This window comes from Amia ocellicauda, chromosome 1 (genome assembly GCF_036373705.1).
Source record: "Amia ocellicauda isolate fAmiCal2 chromosome 1, fAmiCal2.hap1, whole genome shotgun sequence".
NCBI lineage: Eukaryota > Metazoa > Chordata > Actinopteri > Amiiformes > Amiidae > Amia > Amia ocellicauda.
Genome location: NC_089850.1, coordinates 2,099,917 through 2,127,860, shown reverse-complemented (window position 1 = coordinate 2,127,860; position 27,944 = coordinate 2,099,917). Strand labels below are relative to the sequence as shown.

Genomic DNA, 27,944 nt, shown 5'->3' with positions numbered 1-27,944 from the left:
AAAAAAAAAAATCCAAATCGACCATCCTACTGTAAGCAAGTCAATGTTTTAAATAAAAACAAAATTCAATGTTGTCTGGCAGTGAACTCCATGTTAAGGATATTTAGTTGCAACTCTTGTGATTCTCTTGTGGACTTGTGATTCTGCATTTTTGCTGAACATTTTTCCTTATCATTAAGGAATTAATTAATCTCTACTACTAACAATTAGACATCACTGTGGAGTAGTGGTTAGGGCTCTGGACTCATAACTCATAACCCGGGTTCAAATCCTGGGTGGGTAGTGCTGTTGTACCCTTGAGCAAGGTACTTCACTTAGATTGCTCCAGTAAAATGCCCAGCTGTATAAATGGGTGCAAATGTAAGTCGCCCTGGATAAGAGCGTCTGCTAAATGACAAATAATGTAATGTAATTAGAGCATGACCAATAAAGGTTATTATGGTCTGATATCGATACTGATAATTGGGGAGCACAATTTTCTGATTACCGAAATGACTTGCCTATATTGACTTAGCATGTAAAACAGACATTTTCTGGCATGGATCACTCAAATTTGGCTATCAAAGAGAAATTTTGACAAATATGGACCGAAGGCAGAACCGAAGGCAGGATTTTTAAATTTGAACAATAACAAGTGAACATTAATTCGTATCACAAATAACAAGCACAGATCAAACATGCCAAAAATGCATGCATTAGAATAAAGGACAAATAGCTAAATGTGAATGTAGAATAAAGATTTAGCTATTATAAAATTCTGACCTAGCTCATATTAGCGTTTTACATGTCAGGTTCTCCTTAGGTTCACACATCCTCCTCAGTCCTCAATACTGCCAATCAAACAGTGGCAGGTTATAATGCATGAAGCACAGCTTCTCTATTTTCTCTCAAGAGGGAGCTCCATTTATTGTTGTTTTTTTATATGTTTTTCACAATGCCATTAAAAGTGTTACTTATTTACTGTGTATGCTAAAAGTATTACAATATGATTCATAGCCAAAACATGATGTAGGATTTGAAATAGTTTTATAAATAACGTGTATAGTTTCAGTTTTATCCAACATTGTATGAGAAATGATTTTTTTTCCACTGTCATTTTCTTCACTGTGATCTGAGCTTGCTTGTCATTTGGAGACATTTTGCTTGATGATATCCGGTCAACATCTTTAGCAAATATTATCTTTATTTTTGTTACTATTATTAATTTAGAAAATATATTAAATGCACTTCAATGCCATAGTATATGGTAATTTTCAGTCATGAAGATGCATACAGACAGGACTATTCTACTTATAATACACAAATGCCAGATGACTGGCTAAATGAAATTACTCAAAAGTAGTGGCTGCAGTTATGTTAGACTTCAGTGTTGCATTTGATGTCACTGATGTTTTAATTGGAAAGCTCAAATGTTATAACTAACTAACTGCTATAACCTTGATGAAGAGTTATCTTTTCTTTAGAACACAATGGTACAATGGTAGCCTATAGTATAGCTTGTGGTATGCCACAAGGAAGTTGTCTTGGACCACTCCTCTTCTCCATTTTCACCAATGGCTTGCCTTCTGCTATAAATAATGTCAGTATAGCATTGTACATTCTACACTATATTATGCAGCAATCACAAGCAGTGAAGTCAAGAATGTCTTATCGAAAGAGTTAAACAGTATATGAATGGATCAAGATAAGTTAGTTCTAAATATATCCTAAAAGTATTATTTTCGGGTCAAGGCACAAATTGGCTTCTAACCCAAAATTGGAAGTAAATATATATGGGGAACCCAGACAACAAGTTGAAAGTTATATTATTTGACTTAAGGCAGGATTAAATCAAAATTGTTCACAAGGTGCGAACGCGAAAAGTCCTACAATGAACTTCCTTAAAAGAAAAGTACTTTACAGAGTTATTCAAATGTTTAATAATTTAACCATTAATATTCACCAGTCAAAAAACAACTTATCATTCAAAAATTAATTAAAGATGCATTTATTGTTATTAAGTAGTATAGTAGCAGGATAAAGTGTGCTGAAGGTTTTGAGGTATGCTTGACTGTATTTTAATGTGATATATAAACTGTAATGTAAAAGCTGTTTTTGATGTTGATATACTGAAGTGTTATTTTTTGTTTTATGTAATGTTTGTGTGTGTGTGTGTGTGTGTGGACCCCAGTAAGACTAGCCATTTGCCATATCATAACCGAATGGGGATCCTATAAAATAAACACATTACGAGAATAAACACTTACCAATACCATAGATACTCAAATGCAGCACAGCTTGCAGAAATACTTTCTATTGGTTTAGAGGGTTTTAGTAAAACACATTTATATTTGATTATAAGCTGTATGTGTCTCAATGTTTAGTTTTTTTGTTTCACCACGGCATTCAGTAGTGTCACTGTGGATTCGAAAGCTTCCAGCGGAAAACGAAAACACGTAACTATGTTAAAACCACAATGGTATATAAATATAATAACTGTAAAACAAAATAAACATGAATTTATGTTTTGTTTAGGATTTAGGATTTTATGGTAATTTGAAAAAATATTTAGCCAATAGTTTGAGAAAATGTATCGGTGCATTATCAGAGGAATATGTGCTGATTCTGATATTTCTGTAAAAGGCCTATTTCGGCCAATAATATTGGTGTTCCGATACATCTCTTGGGCCCTACTCAAAATCATGATGTGTACACATTGCTTAGTTAAAAAAAAAAACAGTAGTAAATTTTCCTAGATATCAGTACAGTTTTGTTGTAATATAGCAAAATGAGAACAGCATAGCAAAGACTTAAATAAATATTGGTCGAAGCGCTAACAAACATCACCTACAGTGAGGGGAAAAAAGTATTTGATCCCCTGCTGATTTTGTACGTTTGCCAACTGACAAAGAAATGATCAGTCTATAATTTTAATCGTAGGTGTATTTTAACAGTGAGAGACAGAATAACAACAAAAAAATCTAGAAAAACACATTTCAAAAAAGTTATAAATTGATTTGCATGTTAATGAGTGAAATAAGTATTTGACCCCTTCGACTTAGTACTTGGTGGCAAAATCCTTGTTGGCAATCACAGAGGTCAGACGTTTCTTGTAGTTGGCCACCAGGTTTGCACACATCTCAGGAGGGATTTTGTCCCACTCCTCTTTGCAGATCCTCTCCAAGTCATTAAGGTTTCGAGGCTGACTTTTTTATGGGATTAAGGTCTGGAGACTGGCTAGGCCACTCCAGGACCTTAATGTGCTTCTTCTTGAGCCACTCCTTTGTTGCCTTGGCTGTGTGTTTTGGGTCATTGTCATGCTGGAATACCCATCCACGACCCATTTTCAATGCCCTGGCTGAGGGAAGGAGGTTCTCACCCAAGATTTGACGGTACTTGGCCCGTCCATCGTCCCTTTCATGCGGTGCAGTTGTCCTGTCCCCTTAGCAGAAAAACACCCCCAAAGCATAACGTTTCCACCTCCATGTCTGACGGTAGGGATGGTGTTCTTGGGGTCATAGGCAGCATTCCTCCTCCTCCAAACACGGCGAGTTGAGTTGATGCCAAAGAGCTCGATTTTGGCCTCATCTGACCACAACACTTTCACCCAGTTCTCCTCTGAATCATTCAGATGTTCATTGGCAAACTTCAGACGGGCCTGTACATGTGCTTTCTTGAGCAGGGGGACCTTGCGGGCGCTGCAGGATTTCAGTCCTTCACGGCGTAGTGTGTTACCAATTGTTTTCTTGGTGACTATGGTCCCAGCTGCCTTGAGATCATTAACAAGATCCTCCCGTGTAGTTGTGGGCTGATTCCTCACCGTTCTCATGATCATTGAAACTCCACGAGGTGAGATCTTGCATGGAGCTCCAGACCGAGGGAGACTGACAGTTATTTTGTGTTTCTTCCATTTGCGAATAATCGCACCAACTGTTGTCACCTTCTAACCAAGCTGCTTGGCGATGGTCTTGTAGCCCATTCCAGCCTTGTGTAGGTCTACAATATTGTCCCTGACATCCTTGGCCAGCTCTTTGGTCTTGGCCATGGTGGAGAGTTTGGAATCTGATTGATTGATTGCTTCTGTGGACAGGTGTCTTTTATACAGGTAATGAGCTGAGATTAGGAGCACTCCCTTTAAGAGAGTGCTCCTAATCTCAGCACATTACCTATATAAAAGACACCTGGGAGCCAGAAATCTTGCTGATTGATAGGGGATCAAATACTTGTTTCCCTCATTAACATGCAAATCAATTTATAACTTTTTTGAAATGCGTTTTTCTGGATTTTTTTGTTGTTATTCTGTCTCTCACTGTTAAAATACACCTACCATTAAAATTATAGACTGATCATTTCTTTGTCAGTGGGCAAACGTACAAAATCAGCAGGGGATCAAATACTTTTTTCCCTCACTGTATGAACCATTGCTAGTGCCCCCCATTAAAAATTATGTTTGGATAGTACAAAGATCAAAGACTTAAACTGCATAATGCATGTATAGTGAAAAAATGTATTGATTGGAAATTACAAATATAGTGGAAAAATATATTTTTCAAAATGCTTTGATTTAGAATGCCTTTGGAATAAACTTTTTTTTGTTTGTTTTTACCACTTCCAGTTCTCTTCAGCTCCATCTCCTGCATGTGGATTTTGCTGGGAGTCATTCGAATGGGAACAGGATGAACAATTGCAGTGTCCTGTAAGAAAACACATTTTGAAGTTGTTCCTTGGCAAATGTTTTTCTTTATTTTTTTAACAGTTACATTATTTTCATTTCAGACAACCAAACTAAGTTATTCTACAATATATGTGAATAAGAAGTTACAGAATAAATTAATTATTTACCATTTTAAATGTGCATGGTTTATGTAATTCAAAAAGTATTATATTATTATATAACTACTCTAAGGTTAGTTGAAGTGTACATTCTAAATCTTAATCAAATAATCTGTTATCTAGAATTGTAAAAATAAATAAAACTGAGCAAGCAAGGACATTTTTATTACATTCATTTTTTAAGCATATCACCTTGAGCCCATGCATTTTCGAGAGAATATTTCAGTAAAGAAATCTAGTGTTAATAACACAATTAATATGTAACAGACATACTAAGTGATTGACTTACAGGATCAGCTGGTGCAATGTTAGAATCAAATTGGGTCAAAGTTTGTGAGCTTGAAGAGCGTTCACTAAAAGTCTCCCACTGCTGAACAGATAAAGCAGAGACAAATCAGCATACATTAACACATTACTGAAAAAGCATTATAGAGATGACTCACATGTAATACAAAACATCCCCCCCCCCCCCCAAAAAAAAAAAACTTTATAAACAACAACAAAAAACTTTATTAGTAAAGGGGTGGCTGAACCCTCTTAGTATGAAGTAGATAAGTACACTTTTCAAGAGACCACAATGAATATACTGGTATGAATAAAAATAAAAATAATGTCTTTTCATGTTGTTCTTCATTATGTTAACCCTACTACAGAGTAAATATTGTGATGTATTTATTAAGAATTGTAAAAACATGTCTGGTTTGTATGATTATTAGTTTTTTCCATTCACCCACAACAGAACCTTTTCAACAAAATACATTAATTATAAAATTAAAATTTTTCTTTGAGGTATAAATAGCTTCCCAAATTTTGGGTATAATAACTTCAACTGCCAACACACGATGGCAGTTAACTTAAGTCTGAAGAAACCGCTTCGGCTTAAAAGCTCTTAAAGGGATATTTAAAACACATCTGACCATACAAATTATACACTGTGTAGAACAATGATAGCAACAACTTTACCGAATAACCCTTGCATTCTTGAGTTTTGAGTGTGTGTGTAGATAAGTGTGTCAGCATGTGTGTTTGGTAATTAACAACAAAATAAGACCTTTAGGAGGGGGTTACATATGTAAGTTATGCAATGCTAAAACTGGATTTGTTCACAGCAGCCATGTATTTTTGAATGCAGTAACTCATTATGAACAAATTTGACTGAACTGTGCCAGTCCTGCAAAATGTCAGCACAGTGGATTTTACGATCACTTGACTGACAATACGGAATTGAGTGCTGCAACATGGCCACCAAATTATATAACTTTCAATGAACTAGCCTTAAATTAGGTCATAAAACGTCTGGTTCTTACCTTAAGGCCCATTGTGCTGAAATTAAGCATGAGTAACACTAGTATGGAGGTCTATCAAGTTTGTTCCAAGCATGTTGCTGCAATGTGACTGCTGTGTTCCAATCAAATTTCAATGTTGTGTAAGTTGCTTAAATTGGTGTATAGATGTGTGAAAGCATACATTAAGTAAATTAAACGTAATATATCAACTGATATTAATAGGAACTGCTGCAAAACATTGAAACCAGATGCATGATTTGCTCACATGGCTCTGCAACCAGGGAGAGTTCTTGTAAACGATTTTTTTTTTATACTACACTTCTAGTAATCATATAAAATTCCTATCAGAGAGTTAATAACCTATTATAACATTTGCTCAGAAGTTGATTGCTCAAATGGTTACCATTGAACAAAAATGTCAACTTTTAATATTGAGTCAAGTACATTAACAAAATATCCACATAGTAAAATGTAAAACTCTATCACCATATTGTGGATAATTATGAAATTTGAGTTAGACAATTGGAATTATGCAAAAATATAAAGTATAGTATATATAAACTTGTTTTGTTTGTTTGCAATAAACTAAATCTTTAAATGCCCATAGAACACGCAAAAGTTTCATGAAAACTAAGTATTGAAGAGACCTGAGCTATCTTGCTTTAAAATTAAAAATAATTCCACCATATTGCATTTGGCAGTGAAACCCAAATTACTTGCAGAGAACATATGAAACTGAAAAGTGTATTTCTCTTTGAAGTTCTACAGTTGTTCAAGAGAAGTCAATTGGTCACAAAAAAGAATGTCATTTTTTTCTAAATCTATTTGCAGTAACCTTATGAAAATGTGTACAATGTTGGCTTTGACCTACTTTAAAGATTTGTTCAAAGGAAGCTGATTGGTCACATGGTTTGGTGGCCTTTGCATTTGTTGAAAATAGTCTGTTTTTCTGTGAAACACAGTGGCCAATTGATGTAAAATAGTGCAACCTTAATCTTTGTACAGTTCTCTCTGAAGTGTGTTTAAGGAATGATGCTCCATAAAACTAGATGTCTGACATAAACCAATTAGAATCTAGCTATTGTTATTTAGACAACTGAGAATATAATAAACTGGGGAAACTTAATAAAAACACATGTAAACAGACCACAGATTACATGCCTAGCCTATAAATAGTATGAAGCTACCAGGGAAGCAGATGAAAATGGGAAAAAACTGCTTGTTCCAATTTACTGACTGACTTTCACAAACTGCAACAATTTTCCATTTCATTACAGTTACGGATTTTGTAGTGTCATAGCAGGAACACACTGTACATCTACATAAAACCAAAACGCAGACGAGGTATCTCTAGATAAATCATAAATAGCGCTTTTCCACCAACAAGGAGCCGGTGCCAGTGCCTAATCTGGAAGCATTCCGTGCTTTTCCACCGCAAAAAAACTGGTTCCCGCCTTTTCAGGCACCAAAAACTTGGTGGTCTGGAACCAAGGAACCCGTTACGTCAGAGGCCGGGGGGCAGGGTAAAGTTGTCTCCACAAAAAGTTAGTTTCTGGAGATCAGCAGCCATTTTTAAAATGCCAGCAGAGACGCAAACAATGAGGAGAGTTTTGATTAAAAATGAGCGAAATCATCAGCAAACAGCGGTCTGTCGAGGAGAGAGACACTTTAGAAACAATATGGTCTCACCAGGTCAATTAACAAGTTAGGAGTTGGCATATGGCAGCAATGAGAGACAACTGAGCGCACCTTCTGTAAAAGGAAAGATGTGTTACAGAAATATGATGATGGAGAGTTAATGCAACGATATAGATTGGATAGAAATGTTGTTTGTTAATGAACTGGTCATTAACTGGTCCTTACGGGCAGTTTCTTCCACCACTTGCAGAAATCCAGTGCCCCTACGAGTCATGTGTCCCTGGTTGGTTTGCGCATGATTCATAATTTATGAATAAATTCATTTTCTTAGCACAGGGCGAATTACACAAAACATACATATTTTACAGTAAGCGCTGTTGACAGTGATGCGCTTTGCGAGCGATCACACGCCAGCAAAGTGCTTATAATGCATTATTATTATTGTGTATTTCTTAGCAGACATCCTTATCCAGGGCTACTTTTAAAACATAAGAGCATTGTTGCGGTGTCTGGCAACAGGGACAATGCAACAATGATTTGGGACCATCATCACAGACTTCCTCAATAAGCAGAATTTCCCATCAAACCATTAACATCACCTGAGATCGTCCGACAGTTTTTTTGATTTGCCCACGACTGCGACGCAAATACCCCCAAAACAACCGCATTCATAATCAATAGGCTAGCCTAAAGTCATTGTTTTTTTAAACAAGAATAAAAGTAAAAACACGCCACAAAATGAATGAAAATGTATCCACTCATACAAAGTATATTCATAATAAACTGTATGTGCAGTGACTAATGCATGTTAACTCATTTTGTATTTTATTCAATACAGTAAAAGTGTCTGAAATAGTGAATCGGTGTAAATCCCTTAATGTATAAATCAAAATAAAAGTTATCTTTGCACATTCATATAGCTGTATTTTCGTTTCTGCTTTTCTATATGTGATCTCGCGCTTTTTTGTTTTGTTTTTTACAATGTATCTGTGCTGTGTGTAGACGCTTAATGAGTTTAATTTTTATGGTTAAATAGGGTTTCAAAGACAGTAGTAAAAGCTTGCAAATGAAGGACGTAGTCCGGCATGGTGCTGATTATTATTGCCGTGTGTTTCTCGACTTCTATCCTGTGCTTGGGAACGCCCACATCCAGTGACATCAGCGTTCAGATCCTAAACCGGTGGAAAAGCAGGCCGGTTCGCAAAAAGTTTAGCTGGTTCTCAGGCCGAGCACCAGCTCTGTCACCAGCACCATGTCGGTAGAAAAGCGCTAAAAGGGACCTAACAATTACATCACAAATATGTATGCAAACTATCCCAGCTCCACTCATGACATGGTTTAACCTTGCTAATGCACATGCACTGTAATTGAGTGAACATTTGAAATCATTAAAATATTGTTCTGATGCCTGGTTGATTCTGTAGTAGCACCATTAGTGTCCTCAGAAGCTAAACAATATGCGTTAATTATTATTATTATATACTCACAATTACGGCAACACTATGTGATAGTTTACATCATGGACAACAGAGAATATGCCTGATAGGTTTGATTTGGAAACTATAGATTTACTTTCAGCATGTGGCTTTGGAGGATGATGAGATCTAAAGCTAGAATGCTTAGGGGTTTTGAAGAGACTGTATTATGTTTTATATTAATAATTGTATGCAGACCGAGCAAATTATATTTATCAGGCTAAGCAAAAGTCAACAAGGTACATGTTAGAAATTCCTGTTGATAATAAAAAGATCACACAGTGCAGAAAAAGCCCTGAGCTGTTTGTTAAAAGTACTTAATCTTGTACTTAGTTGCATTCCCAGATTGGCAGGAACTGTTTTGTTAATGATTGATTGACAGTTGTAAATGATGGCCGTGGGATCGGACCTTTTGCAAATACATCAAAGGAAGCCATTTGGTTTCCGCATCCCACACCTCCCCCCAGGAAAACAACCACAAACATTACAAAGGCGAGAGACCTAACCTCGAGACAACACTTTTGGAAACTTGTGACTGACCCTGTCCACTGAACCACATGTCATGCATTGTATAAAAGCTGTTAACTTCGGCTGTTCAGAGAGAGACTCTGCTCAGGTGGAGAGCTTCCATGTCAGGGGCCTTACAGGCCAGGCATGTTAAACAAATACATTTATCCTCTGTGTATCAAGACTGGGTTCTTCACATTTGTTTCCAATTATGGCCATTTACTTTTCATTATATAATAATAATTTTGCAGAGTCTGTTATATACACACTTGCACAGGAAAGTGGAATTCTGTCATATATTGTTTCGGAGACGTGACAGGACAGTGCCTGCCCCAACATGGCTGTTGATGACAGCCGGGGTTGTGGTCTTCTGTGCCCTCAGCTGAACAGGATCGTCAGGCTGCATGTTCACAGCTGCTGGCAATAGGCATGACTGAAATTAGTGTCATCAACAGCTGTGCTTTCCCTTTTTAATCTGTCAGTCTATCAGTGATAGCAGGTGTTGTGATCCCTGACCAACAGCAACCCTGACCCTGCACAGAGCACCTGTAAAACAGTCCCTACTCCCCTTTCCTGGACCACATTTTGTGTTATTTTAATTTCTTATTTTACATTATTATTTTGGCAATGTTACTGTCCTGAAGAAACACTTGAGAGACTTTAATTGTTTTTTCACCACATTTTGTTTACCCCTCCATACCTGCGTGAAGTTTAAATAAAGACCCTACCCTCCTTTCCCTTCCCAACAGCAGTCTTTTTCAGTTTCAAAAACTGTGTCAAATAAATAGCCCCATTCACACTGAAATGCAGGAAAATTGCAGGCAACATTTGCCTCATTTTAACCTGTTGCACCCAATTCACACTGGCTTTGAATGCCAGAAAATTGCAGGCAAGGATCCACTCACACATAAAACAGAGATTGCCAGCAAGAGCACTGTAACCATGGGAACGAGACGCTACAGAAACATGTGGATTCAGGAGAGGAGACACGGACCGAAAATCTGGACGTGTTTGTACAAGTTGCATAATTTCCCGATTTTGCCAGTTTCCTTCCATTGTGTTTACTGGGCTATTGGTTCTAACCAGGGTACCGGTTTGGTTCGGACTCACTAGCAAGAACTTGTCAGGAGGGAAAGCAAACAATACATTAATCTAGGGTGCATTTTCATGCTGTGACCAGTTCATCAGGTTGTATGGTTGTTTGTTTTTGCAGTGTGTTTCACTGGACCCAGCAGCGTTAATTTGAACCACTGAACCCAGTATGAGACTCGGTTCTCGGTTCATGGTCACATGAGAGCATGACATTACATTGTGTGCATATATATCTCCTAAAAGTCTGGGTTTGCAGATCTGTGATTGATTGATTGCTCAAAACAACTTTTTTTTATTTTTCATTATTAAAGTTAGACATTACTGCATTAAAATCAAATTAAATAATTTGAAACAAACCATCATCAGTGACATTGTAATGCAATCTAAAGGTTCATTAGAGGTTTGTTTCGTATTCAGTGCAGTTTGGGAAGAGTGTGAACACCAAATTTCGATTGGCAAACGAAATTAAACTAAACTAACTCGGTCCGAATGGCAAAACAACTGAGTTTGGTTCACTAGGAAAACTTGAATGTGATTTTGGAAGGTCTCTTTAAAAAAAAAAAAAAAAAAAAACAGTTCACCCAATAACGTGTATTTTTGACTGTACAGTACCAGTTAAAATAACATGCACATTTGTATTTGTTCATTTACATATGAATTGTTAACAGTAACATCAGTAATCTGACAACTGGATATTGGGGTATATTCATCAAGGTTGTTACAAAGGTATTTCTCTTTTTTTTTCTAAATGGAATATAATGCAAATTAAAGTTAATATATGGTCAGAGTGTACAATTTTATTTTTAAGATGCTGCGTGTGAGCAATTTTTCAATCATTTTGCAGCTTATTTGTACTTTTGTTTGTGTTAAAAAATAAGTGTCAGAAATAACGAATTGCTATAAAAACCCTTCATTTAATGTATTATGTAAAGAAGCACTATATTTTTAAAGGTATGGCAGTAGCAGTAAAATACTCCTAGATGGATATTTAGGGGATGTCACACTACTGTGTTATTGTATATTTATATATAGGCAAAACAATCAGATCTGCTGGTCAGATCTGTGCACATTCTGCACGTGAACACGCCAATCAGAAGTAGATTGTCAAATGTGTTAGACTACTGCATGAAGTTTATTTACTTTATTGTCATCATATGTATTTGTTATTGTACGCATTATGCTGCCATTTCTTATCCACTAATCATGTAAAATGTAAATATCAAGTGTTTTATTAATACTAAACAAACCGAACTCACTTGATTATTGCAATTTGATCTGAGTCCTGAGAAAACACGGAATTGAACCACGAAATCGAACCTGAGTTAGTTTCCAAATGAACTGAGCACGTTTGTACACATGACAAGTGTGAACAGTGAACACACTGATATATTGTTTCAAAGCAAACAAACCAAACCGATTGAGTTTGAAATGAACCCAGTGTGAGGGGGGTAATACATTTGCCTGTATAGAGATATTATATTTTGCATGATTTATTGGTGTAGCATTATGTTGGGTGTATTTTGATAAGAGCATTTTAGCTCTGAGCTGAAGCACTGATCTAAACAAGACCTCTCACCCCAAATTTATCAGATTTCTTTAAAGTGTGGAACTGGTTTACATCAAAGTGACAGTTTTGGGAGGATGGCACCGAGAATAGGCCAAATAGTTTGGAATCCTGCTGTGAAATGTCTGGGGAAGAGGGCCTGTAGGTAATAAAAACTCTTTGAAATGGACGAGAGCCGAAATCCAGACATAGAGCTACGAACCCGGGCCAACCGGCATTTCCAAAAGATGGCATGGATTGACATCAGTCATAAATCAAGCCCCCCTCCAATAGGACACTGGGGGCTGAAACCGAAATCCAATCTCAAACTCAAGAACCAATCACCTATTGATCTGACAGGCGTATAAAGAACAGCGCACAGTCTCGCTTTCTCTCTCTCTCTCACCTGAACCAGAAACTCGCTGCCACAGCTCAACCTGTAGCTCTGTTGCCAGAACCAGAACCAGAAACCAACTAAGTCTTTGCCGGCAACAGATGATTTAAACTGGGAGAAGGAGATTGAGCCGTACAAAGAATTATTTTAAAGGACTTTACTAAATAAAGAACTTTACAGACTGCACATGCCCGCCGGTGCCCACCTGATCAGTGGAGTTTTACAGCTGGACAATTGACTAAGTCGACTGTATACGAAAGTGTTCAGTCATTTAAATAGCTATTGAGTGTAGCGTTATGTTGGGTGTATTTGGATAAGAGCATCTGGGCTCTGAGCTGAAGCACTGATCTAAAGAAGACCTCTCCCCCCCAAAGTTATCAGATTTCCTTAGCTCATCAGCTTGGAACTGGTTTGCATCAAAGTGACAGTTTTGGGAGGATGGCACCGAGAATGGGCCGAATGGTTTAGAGTCCTGCTGTGAAATGTCTGGAGAAAGGGGCCTGTAGGTGATAAAAACTCTTTGAAGTGGATGAGAGCCGAAATCCCGACATAGAGCTACGAACCCAGGCCAACCGGCATTTCCAAAAGATGGCATGGATTGACATCAGTCATAAATCAAGCCCCCCTCCAATAGGACACTGGGGGCTGAAACCGAAATCCAATCTCAAGAACTCAGGAACCAATCACCTATTGATCTGACAGACTATAAGGAACAGCGGACAGTCAGGCTCTCTCTCTCTCTCTCTCACCTGAACCAGTAACTCGCTGCCACAGCTCAACCTGTAGCTCTGTTGCCAGAACCGGAACCAGAAACCAACTAAATCTTTGCCGGCAACAGAAGAGTTAAACTGGGAGAAGGAGATTGAGCCGTACGAAGAATTCTTTTAAAGGACTTTATTAAATAAAGAACTTTACAGACTGCGCTGCCCGCCTGTGCCCACCTGATCAGTGGAGTTTTACAGCTGGACAATTGACTAAGTCGACTGTATACGAAAGTGTCAGTCATTTAAATAGCTATTTGAGTCTTAAGAAACTTGACCCTTGGAACAAACAGGGCCCTGCTTTCCTCAAAGACTTTGTCTTCAAATAAGTACGGTGAGAGACCCTGCTTGCCAAGAAGATTTTGTGCACAACCTTGGAGCCTTCAAACCAGTGGAAAATCTGTTTGGAAACGACTCTACTTTCGCGAAACCCCAACTTCCAGGTGCATCGACTGAGTGGAAGTTCTTGGACAAAGCCGAACCGGACTGCCTTTGTTCCAAACCACACGGACCTCGTGCCGTGTGCTGTTATCTGAGCCCAAAGACAGAGAGGCCTCTCTGCGACGAAGTTCAGATAAGTTTAACAGTTTGGAGTTCATGATTCATGACATTTGAGAAATCAATTAGAAATGTTAATCTGTGATTCATAACTCTAGAATGTGTAATTTTAGAAATAAAATCTGTCAACGCCGAGAAATATCTTCTCATTCCTGTTTAACTGTTTAGTCTGAAATTGACACAAGTTAATAGACGTGGTTTGAAAATGAGGAAAAGTAAATCATTTAGTTGATTGTATAAATTTGCTAGATAGATTTGCTAATACATTTTTGCTGTTATAACCAGAAAACATTGCCACAAGGACGATAATGTTAAGGCATTTTCGTTGCAGCTCACATTGCTAAACTATTATTGAATGGAAATTAAATTAATATAAATTGAAACAGAAAAGCATATTGGTCGGTCAGTTGCAGCTATATTTGCAAAATATTCCTCTGTAAACAAATATTCACATTTATAGTCCATTTGAAATCGTGACAAAAAAGTTGATAATGTTGGGAAACAATAGTATGAGAGTGACTAAACAAGCATTAGAGTTTCCATACATCTTCTAAGAGGAAGTTTTTGTTTTTTTAGTTTTTTTAGATAGACTTAATATTTATTTAACGAAGTTGTTGTGTTAGGTAAGTATTCATCAATTACAAAGTATTAATTCATGGAGAAATTATTTGTGATAGAGATGCATTATTTTTAGCTTTGCAGCTGCTCTCTCAGCTCTGGAACTCTGAGATGATAAAACAGTTGTGAACATTGTGAAATATGACATTAGAAAGTTCTAGAAATTAGTATTTTACTGAATACCATTGTAGACTGTTCATTCGGGTTTTTTTTTTTTACTTGATTATAATACAGCTGTATAGTCCTTTCAATAGTACATAACATGGAAATTCGTTTTCAGCTGATATCAGGGCACAATTAGGCATACACACCAAAAATATACAACACTATACACACATCTTTAATAAATAACAGTCAATATAAGAATACTCCATCTTAAAAACTCAGCAGCAGCTCATTGTTAACCAGCAACATACTTTATTCACATAAAAGCAGCACACAACTACACGTTCTCCAATATAAGTAGCACATACCTACACACATACTCTACCATACAAATAACACATACCTACTCTGTCATAATAACACCACCAACCTACATACATACATGCTTTTCATACAAGCAAACACACCTTCACACATGCTCTCCCATATGAGCAGCACACACCTAAACAAATGCCTTCCGATACAAACACTCACCCACACAGAGTGTACACACACTTCTCAGATTCTCACCTCTTTTCCCTCATTAAGGATAAATATTACAGAAATAATAACTATTTGTTCACGCAAAAATAACTTTACCAGGACAGTTTGACACAGGAAAACATGGACCTTTAACTTGCACTTTTTTTTGTATTGAAATAGTATTATTTTTTTAAACTGAAACAATTCACTCAATCTTGTTTTCTGACAACACTAACATACCATTTTTACATCTGGACTACAATAGCAGCAATCACTTGTTTTGGAGGAACATTATAACTTGAAGGACTCAGGATTTTGAATTAAGTGTTCAGCAAGACATCACAACTTCGGGGGTTTAGAGTATTGCATTATATCAATATTATTGTTTTACAGAGGATTTGACCAACAAAATGCATGATCACAGTAATTTAAAGCATTTAAACAATTGTCTGATCTGTCCTTTAAAGGGATCGTCGAGTCCTTAATTGTTTACTTACCTTATTCCACCCCCTGTATATTGATTGACTGGGCACTATTTGATTTGCTTAAGTTCAAACCAGAGACCTCACTTTTAAATCATGTGCCATTTATTGTTATTTAACAATGCAATTTGTGCCCTAACAACATAAACTGCACCTGCAACAGCATTGCTAAATAGGGTCCATATGGTTTTAAATCTCTTTGTTTGATTGTTGTTTTTTCCATAGACCTTCAATATCTAGTTTGGTAAACCACAGAGTTTAGATGGTCCAAGCGCTGATGAAGCAGTTTTATTTATTTTAATAACTGCAAATTAAATATTTTTATTAAGATTTAAGATCCTAAAAAGCTAATGAGCAAATTAACATTTTGCAAGTCGTCCTGGACAAGGGCGTCTGCTAAGAAATACATAATAATAATGTATAAACTGGCATTGAAATGTTTAAGAGTTTATATAACAAATTAAAAGCAAATATTTAGGCAACTGTTACAAAGGTATTTATCTCAGATGCAATAAAAACCAGCAGATGCAGAGGTACTCTAAGATTAGAGTTGTATATAAATATAATAAAATATAAGATTTTTCAGGTCAGCCCTATGTGTAATTAGTTGGGATGCAACTGTAATTACTGAATTAGAAGGTCAATAAAAGCAAAGTCAAACCTCATTGCTCTGATTTAATTCTGGCCAGTTCTGGTTTAGTGAGGGCATAGACGGTGATTTACTGGGTGGCACCTCCACTGGGGAGCTTGCATATCCCACTTCAGCTGCCTGGTCTGGTACTTCTACAATACAATAAAAGTAAATAATTAATACCACATCAACACACAATATTTTAATCATTGAACAGTAGTTATTAGTAGTTATTCTTATTACCAACTTTTCATAATTGGAATATCAAAACTGCACTCTCGTTTTACTTATTCAAATGTACCTATTAGCTATGCAGTTGATCATAAGTGTTGTAGATCACTGGATATTTGGGCAAACACTGGTGTCTGTTAACTGTATTCTACATCAGTTTTACTCAGGGGTCTGTGATAATTTTACAAAACAAGTAAAATGAATAAGATATTAAAAAAACAAAAAATGTGCATTTTACAATTGTACAAAAACAGAGCATCTCTCCAGCATTAACTGACAATCACACCAAAGTAACTATGGTTACTGAATTATACTCTCTACAGGAAGCCAGAATCCTTGCTCTCCAATGAGGTTAAGCATTAGCTTTACTCTCCATGAAGACATTATTCTAGCAGTTTTCCATCCAGTATAACCATGGTATTGGCTATCCTGCTTGGGAAAAAGTCTAACTGTAGCTTGAGTGTAGAGAGGGAGAGTTTAATCCAGGAGGCTGAGGCCAAAGCCAAAAGGAAATGAGCCACTTTCAAACTCAAAACATGCTCAAAATGATCTTTGCCTCTCGTATCTGAAAATTGTAATACTGAAAATCTGACCATAGCTATCGTTGGTTTGTTGGAAAATTAACAAAGCAAGTACCCTGTTGAGAAAAGAGTGGGATTTACCTTAGACTGTAATACTAGTCCAGTATGAAAGTGTCTCAATGTGATTGAAACATCGCTATAGTGATTTTTTTGGCTAGCACTGCATGACCCATTGCCAAGCCTCAATGGCTAAAGATGCTGAATCAATCAGTCATATCTGACTTTGTTGAAGGCACAATTAAAGCAACACAGAAATTTCAGTGGGACTTCCAGAAAAACTAAAAATTTAGACAGATCTGTGAGCTGAATGAACAACACTTAAACCTGGTTAGCTTAAAAAAATAAAATAAAATAAAAAGTTTTGTTTGGTAAATCTTGTCTGCAATCACCGTCTGCTATGAGGGCTGGGCGATATGACCTAAAAATAATCTCTATATTTTTAGAAGTTTGGGCAAAATATGATGTATATCTCGATGTTTCTAGTTTTTCTCCAAACAAGATATACAATAGTTTACATAATTTCTCTTTAAGCATTAAATATGCACAAAATAACAAATACTTGCTGTAAAACGCAGAATATACTCAAGCCTGCAGGATAGACTTCATGAAGGCTGCAGGAAATTTAAAATGATATGTACTGTGTGTGAGATATATACATATATAAATATACATATATATACACATATATATGTGTGTGTGTGTGTGTGTGTGTGTGTGTGTGTGTATATATATATATATATATATACACACATGCACACACTACTGGTCAAAAGATTTAGAACACCCCAATTTTTCCAGTTTTTATTGAAATTTAAGTCCAGTGAATAATCTAAAATGGTACAAACACAGAGAAGTCCAGATCCAATTATGTAAAATCGTTGTGTATTAGTACACCGTAAACAGAGTTGTCCATCTTGACATTTTGAGTTCTCTAGGGGTGTGTGTTGCTTCTACCAAAATGTGGATGGTCTTGTTTTGATCAGTAGACTGCCTGGTTCCAGAATGTCATAATTGTAAAAAAATTCTGAGATTCTGTATTCCTACTCAGACCAAGTATCCCCCCCACCCCCCATTTCAGAAAACGGATTTGGTGCCCTTTTAAGGATACCAGAAGGGTTTGTCAGCTTAAGGGGTTAAACTTTGTTACATTTCTCCCCTCCACCCAAACAAAATGTATCCCCTTAAGCTGACAAACCCCTCTGGTACCCTTAAAAGGGCACCAAATCCATGTATTTCTCTTTAATCCCATGTGTACTCTTCACTGTTGTGTTGTTTGCCAAGTGTTTGGTATCCCATGAAAGCTGAGACAGCTTTCTAATGATGTGAAGCATTCTCTGATGTGAAAAAGTAGTTTTTTATACCCCCTCCTGCATTCTGTAATGGGGGGTGGGGGGATACTTGGTCTGAGTAGGAAAACAAAATTTCAGAAAATATTGACAATTATGACATTCTGGAACCAGACAGTCTACTGATCAAAACAAAACCATCCACATTTTGGTAGAAGCAACAAACACCCATAGAGTGCCAAGATGGACAACTCTGTTTACAGTGTACTAATACACAACGATTTTACATAACTGGATTTGAAATTCTCAGTTTTCGATAGAACATCAAATAAACCAAACAAGCCTATTTGCAAAGAAATCCGATCGAAACGGAGTGATCTGTGATTGTCTTAATGAAACCAGACCCGACCCAACCCCCCCCCGCCGAGCATACTGTGCGTTTACCCCCCAGGCTCTGAATGACAGCGGGCAACACAGAAACTGTGAATCGGATGCGTTTGAGAATGAAACGCGTTGGTAGTCAAGAGAATAAGCTTTCAAACAATGTGCACATTTTAGGAATACAGTGTCACACTGCCAAATAATGCTTAAGAGGGTATATAACTCTGAAATTTACATTATTTTTCAGTTTTTGGAAACAAACTTTTTTTTTTTTTTTTTAACCTGGTAAGTTTACTGCTTGCCTTTGTACCATTTCATGTTATTCACTGGACTTGAACTGCTTAAATTTCAATAAGAACTGGAAAAATGGGGGTGTTCTAAAACTTTTGACCGGTAGTGTGTGTGTGTATGCATATACACTCACCTAAAGGATTATTAGGAACACCTGTTCAATTTCTCATTAATGCAATTATCTAACCAACCAATCACATGGCAGTTGCTTCAATGCATTTAGGGGTGTGGTCCTGGTCAAGACAATCTCCTGAACTCCAAACTGAATGTCTGAATGGGAAAGAAAGGTGATTTAAGCAATTTTGAGCGTGGCATGGTTGTTGGTGCCAGACGGGCCGGTCTGAGTATTTCACAATCTGCTCAGTTACTGGGATTTTCACGCACAACCATTTCTAGGGTTTACAAAGAATGGTGTGAAAAGGGAAAAACATCCAGTATGCGGCTGTCCTGTGGGCGAAAATGCCTTGTTGATGCTAGAGGTTAGAGGAGAATGGGCCGACTGATTCAAGCTGATAGAAGAGCAACTTTGACTGAAATAACCACTCGTTACAACCGAGGTATGCAGCAAAGCATTTGTGAAGCCACAACACGTACAACCTTGAGGCGGATGGGCTACAACAGCAGAAGACCCAACCGGGTACCACTCATCTCCACTACAAATAGGAAAAAGAGGCTACAATTTGCACAAGCTCACCAAAATTGGACAGTTGAAGACTGGAAAAATGTTGCCTGGTCTGATGAGTCTCGATTTCTGTTAAGACATTCAGATGGTAGAGTCAGAATTTGGCGTAAACCGAATGAGAACATGGATCCATCATGCCTTGTTACCAGTGTGCAATCTGGTGGTGGTGGTGTAATGGTGTGGGGGATGTTTTCTTGGCACACTTTAGGCCCCTTAATGCCAATTGGGCATCGTTTAAATGCCACGGCCTACCTGAGCATTGTTTCTGACCATGTCCATCCCTTTATGACCACCATGTACCCATCCTCTGATGGCTACTTCCAGCAGGATAATGCACCATGTCACAAAGGTCGAATAATTTCAAATTGGTTTCTTGAACATGACAATGAGTTCACTATACTAAACTGGCCCCCACAGTCACCAGATCTCAACCCAATAGAGCATCTTTGGGATGTGGTGGAACGGGAGCTTCGTGCCCTGGATGTGCATCCCACAAATCTCCATCAACTGCAAGATGCTATCCTATCAATATGGGCCAACATTTCTAAAGAATGCTTTCAGCACCTTGTTGAATCAATGCCACATAGAATTAAGGCAGTTCTGAAGGGGGTCAAACACAGTATTAGTATGGTGTTCCTAATAATCCTTTAGGTGAGTGTATATTATACTATATATATAGGGATGCACCGATACCAATACCAGTATCGAGTATCGGGCCGATACTGTGGTCATGTACTCGTAGAAATTCTCCAATACCACTCACCGATACCACTTAATGGTGGGAGCGTGTCTTTTCGTCAATCACTTCATCAGCAATATGCATATTCAGTTACAAATTACACACGGTCTGTCTCTCTTGATTTAGATTGAATATTCCTTAATATCTAAATGATCTCGTTGCAAACCCAGGTCTCTGGATCAATGCCTTGATCAGTCAGCTGTTTGATCATGATGCTAATTTTTGTATTAGTGTAAGGCACTGTAGATTTGAAAAGCACATTTTCTGCATTGATACGCAGCTGTACTACGGAGTCATTTCGAAGCGCTTTCATTTTATGCTATTTTTTTTAACTGGTTGTTTAAGTTTATATTGTGGTTACAGTGAGGGGAAAAAAGTATTTGATCCCCTGCTGATTTTGTACGTTTGCCCACTGACAAAGAAATGATCAGTCTATAATTTTAATGGTAGGTGTATTTTAACAGTGAGAGACAGAATAACAACAAAAAAATCCAGAAAAACGCATTTCAAAAAAGTTATAAATTGATTTGCATGTTAATGAGGGAAACAAGTATTTGATCCCCTATCAATCAGCAAGATTTCTGGCTCCCAGGTGTCTTTTATATAGGTAATGTGCTGAGATTAGGAGCACTCTCTTAAAGGGAGTGCTCCTAATCTCAGCTCATTACCTGTATAAAAGACACCTGTCCACAGAAGCAATCAATCAATCAGATTCCAAACTCTCCACCATGGCCAAGACCAAAGAGCTGGCCAAGGATGTCAGGGACAATATTGTAGACCTACACAAGGCTGGAATGGGCTACAAGACCATCACCAAGCAGCTTGGTTAGAAGGTGACAACAGTTGGTGCGATTATTCGCAAATGGAAGAAACACAAAATAACTGTCAGTCTCCCTCGGTCTGGAGCTCCATGCAAGATCTCACCTCGTGGAGTTTCAATGATCATGAGAACGGTGAGGAATCAGCCCACAACTACACGGGAGGATCTTGTTAATGATCTCAAGGCAGCTGGGACCATAGTCACCAAGAAAACAATTGGTAACACACTACGCCGTGGAGGACTGAAATCCTGCAGCGCCCGCAAGGTCCCCCTGCTCAAGAAAGCACATGTACAGGCCCGTCTGAAGTTTGCCAATGAACATCTGGATGATTCAGAGGAGAACTGGGTGAAAGTGTTGTGGTTAGATGAGACCAAAATCGAGCTCTTTGGCATCAACTCAACTCGCCGTGTTTGGAGGAGTAGGAATGACCCCAAGAACACCATCCCCACCGTCAAACATGGAGGTGGAAACATTATGCTTTGGGGGTGTTTTTCTGCTAAGGGGACAGGACAACTGCATCGCATCAAAGGGACGATGGACGGGGCCATGTACCGTCAAATCGTGGGTGAGAACCTCCTTCCCTCTGCCAGGGCATTGAAAATGGGTCGTGGATGGGTATTCCAGCATGACAATGACCCAAAACACACAGCCAAGGCAACAAAGGAGTGGCTCAAGAAGAAGCACATTAAGGTCCTGGAGTGGCCTAGCCAGTCTCCAGACCTTAATCCCATAGAAAATCTGTGGAGGGAGCTGAAGGTTCGAGTTGCCAAACGTCAGCCTCGAAACCTTAATGACTTGGAGAGGATCTGCAAAGAGGAGTGGGACAAAATCCCTCCTGAGATGTGTGCAAACCTGGTGGCCAACTACAAGAAACGTCTGACCTCTGTGATTGCCAACAAGGGTTTTGCCACCAAGTACTAAGTCGAAGGGGTCAAATACTTATTTCCCTCATTAACATGCAAATCAATTTATAACTTTTTTGAAATGCGTTTTTCTGGATTTTTTTGTTGTTATTCTGTCTCTCACTGTTAAAATACACCTACCATTAAAATTATAGACTGATCATTTCTTTGTCAGTTGGCAAACGTACAAAATCAGCAGGGGATCAAATACTTTTTTTCCCTCACTGTATATTGCACAAGTCTGCTAAAATATGTGCATACCGATTTATACACAAGTTTACAGTTTATTGCTAAAAGTAAAAAAATAATATTTTTATTTTTTTCTTGTTTATGTAGCCTTTATGCACACATTTTGATAAATTGACGAATCGCAGGTGATCTAGCTCGTCTGCCTGTCCTCCGATTGGACAGATTTGTATTGGTGCAGGACAGGCGATGCGCTTGCTGGTGTGGCATTTAGACTGCTGTTGGCTTCAGCATCGATACAGGACTTGAAGGAGCATCTCTCTTTCAGAGAGCTGCCCCTGGGACCTGGAATAAAGACACTGCCAGGTACTAAATGCAACACAAGCAGCGCTGTTGAAAAGCACGTTTTCTGCATTGATGTACGCAGCTGTAATAGACAGGCAGATCCATTTCAAAGCACTTCACGTTGTATAAACTAAAAAGTAAAATATGTTTTTCATATTTCGATTTAATAAAATATGTATAAACTGTTTTATGTTGTAAAATATAACTAGTCAATAATTGTGCTATACACCCCCTCCTCCCCGTCTCTCGCTCTCAACTAGTTATATATATATACACCGATCAGCAATAACATTATGACCACTGACAGGTGAAGTGAATAACACTGATAATCTCGTTATCATGGCACCTGTCAGTGGGTGGGATATATTAGGCAGCAAGTGAACATTTTGTCCTCAAAGTTGATGTGTTAGAAGCAGGAAAAATGGGCAAGCGTAAGGATCTGAGTGACATTGACAAGGGCCAAATTGTGATGGCTAGATGACTGGGTCAGAGCACCTCCAAAACTGCAACTCTTGTGGGGTGTTCCCGGTCTGCAGTGGTCAGTACCTATGAAAAGTGGTCCTAGGAAGGAAAAGTGGTGAACCAGTGACAGGGTCATGGGCGGTCAAGGCTCATAGATGCATGTGGGGAGCGAAGGCTGTATTTACAGTGTATTTACACTGCTCAAAAAAATTAAGGGAACACGTAATCATCACAGTATAACACCAAGTCAATTAAACTTCAGGGATATCAATCTGTCCAGTTAGGAAGCCTAAGCGATTGTGAATCAATGTCACCTGTTTTCCTGTTTTGGTGCAAATGAAAGTGACAACAGGTGCGATGGAGAGGCAACAGCAAGACAACCCCCAAAAAGGGAATGGTTTTGCAGGTGGTGGCCACAGACAATTGCTCTCTCCTTATTCTTTCTGACTGATTCTTCTGTAGTTTTGCATTTTGCTAGTGTCCATGTCACTACTGGTAGCATGAGGCGGTACCTGCAGCCCATTCAGGTTGCACAGGTAGTCCAGCTCATCCAGGACAGCACCCTCCGTGCCATACGTGCCGTCGCAAGAAGGTTTGCTGTGTCTCAAGAGCATGGAGGAGATACCAAGAGACAGGCCGTTACACGAGGAGAGTTGGACAGGGCCATAGAAGGGCATCAACCCAGCAGCAGGACCGGTATCTGCTCCTTTGTGCAAGGAGGAACAGGAGGAGCACTGCCAGAGCCCTACAAAATGACCTGCAGCGGGCAACTGGTGTGCATGTTTCTGACCAAACTGTCAGAAACAGACTCCATGAGGGTGGCATGAGGGCCCAACATCCTCTAGTGGGACCTGTGCTCACAGCCCAGCACCGTGCAGCTCGATTGGCATTCAAAAGAGAACACCAGAATTGCCAGGTCCGCCATTGGTGCCCCGTTCTCTTCACAGATGAGAGCAGGTTCACACTGAGCACGTGACAGACGTGAAAGAGTCTGGAGACGCTGTGGATTAACGTTATGCTGCCTGCAAAATCATGCAGCATGACTGGTATGGTGGTGGGTCAGTGATGGTCTGGGGAAGTATATCCTTGGAGGGTCACACAAACCTCCACGTGCTAGCCAACGGTACCCTGACTGCTTTTAGGTACCGGAATGAAATCCTCAGACCCATCGCTGCCAAGTAGCGCCACAGACTGTCCAGGAGCTCACTGATGCCCTGATTCAGGTCTGGAAGGAGATCCCCCAGGACACCATCCGCCGTCTCATCAGGAACATGCCCAGACGTTGTCGGGAGTGCATACAGGCACGTGGGGGCCATACACACTACTGAGTCACATTATGAGTTGCCATGATGAAATTTACGCAAGTTGGAACAGCCTGTGATTTCTATGGTTTACTTTGATTTTCGGTGTGAGTTTGAATCCAGCCCTCAATCGGTTGGTGATTTTGGTTTCCATTGACTGTTGTTATGTCATTTTGTTCTCAACGAATTACACAATGTACAGTAAAGATTTTGATCTTTAATAGATTTCGTTCATCAAGATCTGATGTGTAACTTAAGTGTTCCCTTAAATTGTTTTGAACAGTGTGTGTATGTGTGTGTGTGTGTGTGTGTATATATATATATATAGATATATATATATAGATAGATAGATAGATAGATAGATAGATATAGATAGACAGGTGACAAATTAAAGGAAAAACCTGAATGAGTGGAGGTGCCTCCAAACAGGTGTACTGCATGATACAATTAAGCAATTAACATCCTATCATGCTCTGTGGCATGTATAAAAATGCTAAGCAGGCCCAGTTGACCTCGATTTTGGATCAAGATGGCAAGAGGACAGGATCTAAGTGACTTTGAAAGAGGGGTTATTATTGGTGCAGGAATGGCAGGAGCTTCAGTCACAAAGATGCTCATGCTCTATGGGAAAGACATCAGTAAATAGGGTTAGAAATTGTGGTCAAAGCCGCACATTCGATGACCATGATGCATTACGATACGTAAGGAAAAACAGTCCACTTGTCCCCTTAGAAGGAAGGGTCACAGCAAATCATTACAAAGTTATTCTGAGTGATCACCTTTATCCTATGGTGAAACATTTCTATCCTGATGGGAGTGGTCTCTTCCAGGATGACAATGCTCCCATCCACAGGGCATGAGGGGTCACTGAATGGTTTGATGAGTATGAAAATGATGTGAATCATATGCTATGGCCTTCGCAGTCACCAGATCTCAACCCAATTGAACATATATGGGAGATTTAGGACCGACGGGTTAGACAGCGCTCTCCACCACCATCATCAATACACCAAATGAGGGAATATCTTTTGGGAGAATGGTGTTCCATCCCACCAGTAGAGTTACAGAGACTCGTAGAATCAATGCCAAGGCATTCAAAATGGAAGACCATGCTACCTCATGTTCATATCGCTAAGCAACCAGTCTATTCCCAGTGCCAATGTCACAGAGATGCTAAGGCAATGTTCATTGAATATACTAAGGAACATGAACAGGCATGCAACCAGATTTCTTGAGAAGGAGCTGGTGAAATGCATGCTTTACATGGACCCCTGCAACCAAAAACTTGCTGCAAGATTTGCAATCCACATCAACTCCAGCAAAGTGAAAATGCAGTATGCAATGTACTGCTAGAATGAGGCTGCCGAGATACTTTTCAGCTCAGACCGCTGTGGCAGCGATGTTATCATAGTGTCTTTTGATTAAGTTAAATGATGATGAATACAGTGAACTGGCAAAGTTGTCACTTATTTTGCAGAGCCTGACACATTTCTGCAAAAAGGCTTCACTCACATAAACTTGCACATGAACAAGAAATTGTGAATTGTTGGATTGATGTTGCCGTCACATACATAGACAAACAACAAGCACAAAAGACTTCGCTGTAACTGCTACGGCGAGGTACATAAAAAAACTGACAGAAGTAAGCTTAATTAATTATTCTATTGTTAAAAGGGGAAAGTCTACTTTATATTAGAAAATGTTCTGATTAAATGTATAATGCATAAATACAGGTAATTGCCTACTCTGCCATCAAGAGTCCCATAATTTTGTGATGTGGATGATCTGATGGATGGTGGTGCAGACCCCTGGTCTTACTAGGCAAAAACTAGCATTTGTACTCATATTGTACTATATAGGCCTACTGTAAAAACTCAAGGTATTCAAAACATTAACGGGGAAAGTCCAACCATTTCTAAAATCATGGTTTTATGAGTCTTTGTGTATTGTTATAGTGTGTAAGTTAGAAACATTCCACTCTTCCAGATGAAGTCTATCATATACGAAAATATAAAACATGTAAAACATAAAACTTGCCAAATAGTGGCAGATGTCAAACTTCAGCATGTATGCTCTCACAGTTTGTTCGGATGTGTTGGGTCACATCTTCCTGGATAGGGGAAAAACTATGGAATCACCAGATTTGTCCTCCGAATGTCAACGAGTTAGCGTTTCATGGTCTTGATAGTAATTATAGGTTATGAAGTGCTACTGTGTCCATGGCTGCGGGAAAAGCAGTGAAGGTGTCATTATATATATATATATTTTTTTTTTTTTTTACTTTACCACAACAGAGAGATTAATCTGCACGGGAGACTGTTTGTGATAGTCCACATTCAAAACAGGAAAATAATTGAAAAACTGCAGACATCATTTTGATTGCAGTGCATTTCAACATAACATCACTTTCTGCCATTGTATGTTACAGTACAATATGCAAAGTAAAGTATTTTGTTTTGGTCTTTTGCAATAATAATAATAATAATAATAATAATAATAATAAAGATTTATATAGCGACTTTCAAATTAAAAGCAACTCAAAGAAAATAAAATTAATTGTGTATTTAAAATACAATTAAGATAGAGAATAAAACACAGAACTAAAAAAACATGTTCCCAATATTCAGGACATTATGACAACACATCCAAACAATTTGAAGACAGCATTCATGCTGAAGTTTGATATCTACAATGATTTGGTTTTATATTTTAGATTTTAAAAATTTGGTTATGATAGAATCAATGTGGATGTGGTATGTATTACTTATACTCACTAACAAAGTTATCGTTTAAAAAATTAAAAAATAAATATATATATATATACAGTGCATCCAGAAAGTATTCACAGCACTTCACTTTTTCCACATTTTGTTATGTTACAGCCTTATTCCAAAATGGATTAAATTCATTATTTTCCTCAAAATTCTACAAACAATACCCCATAATGACAACGTGAAAGAAGTTTGTTTGAAATCTTTGCAAATTTATTAAAAAAAATAAAAAAAAAAAAAGCTCATGTACATAAGTATTCACAGCCTTTGCCATGACACTCAAAATTGAGCTCAGGTGCATCCTGTTTCCACTGATCATCCTTGATTGGAGTCCACCTGTGGTAAATTCAGTTGATTGGACATGATTTGGAAAGGCACACACCTGTCTATATAAGGTCCCACAGTTAACAGTGCATGTCAGAGCACAAACCAAGCCATGAAGTCCAAGGAATTGTCTGTAGACCTCCGAGACAGGACTGTATCGAGGCACAGATCTGGGGAAAGGTACAGAAAAAATTCTGCAGCATTGAAGGTCCCAATG

The 27,944-nt window shown here is 38.3% G+C and overlaps 1 protein-coding gene across 3 annotated transcripts in view; it reads right to left on the bottom strand.

Moving 5' to 3' along the window:
- reps1 (RALBP1 associated Eps domain containing 1) overlaps positions 1-27,944 on the bottom strand; it is a 181,560-nt gene that overhangs the window by 73,123 nt on the left and 80,493 nt on the right. For all 3 annotated transcript variants that reach the window (XM_066700473.1, XM_066700647.1, XM_066700558.1), the window contains exons 9-11: positions 16,455-16,576; positions 5,102-5,182; positions 4,586-4,673 (exon numbers count right to left, since the gene is read on the bottom strand). In XM_066700473.1, the coding sequence (XP_066556570.1) occupies positions 4,586-4,673; positions 5,102-5,182; positions 16,455-16,576 (291 nt within the window). The remainder of the gene's footprint in view (positions 1-4,585; positions 4,674-5,101; positions 5,183-16,454; positions 16,577-27,944) is intronic.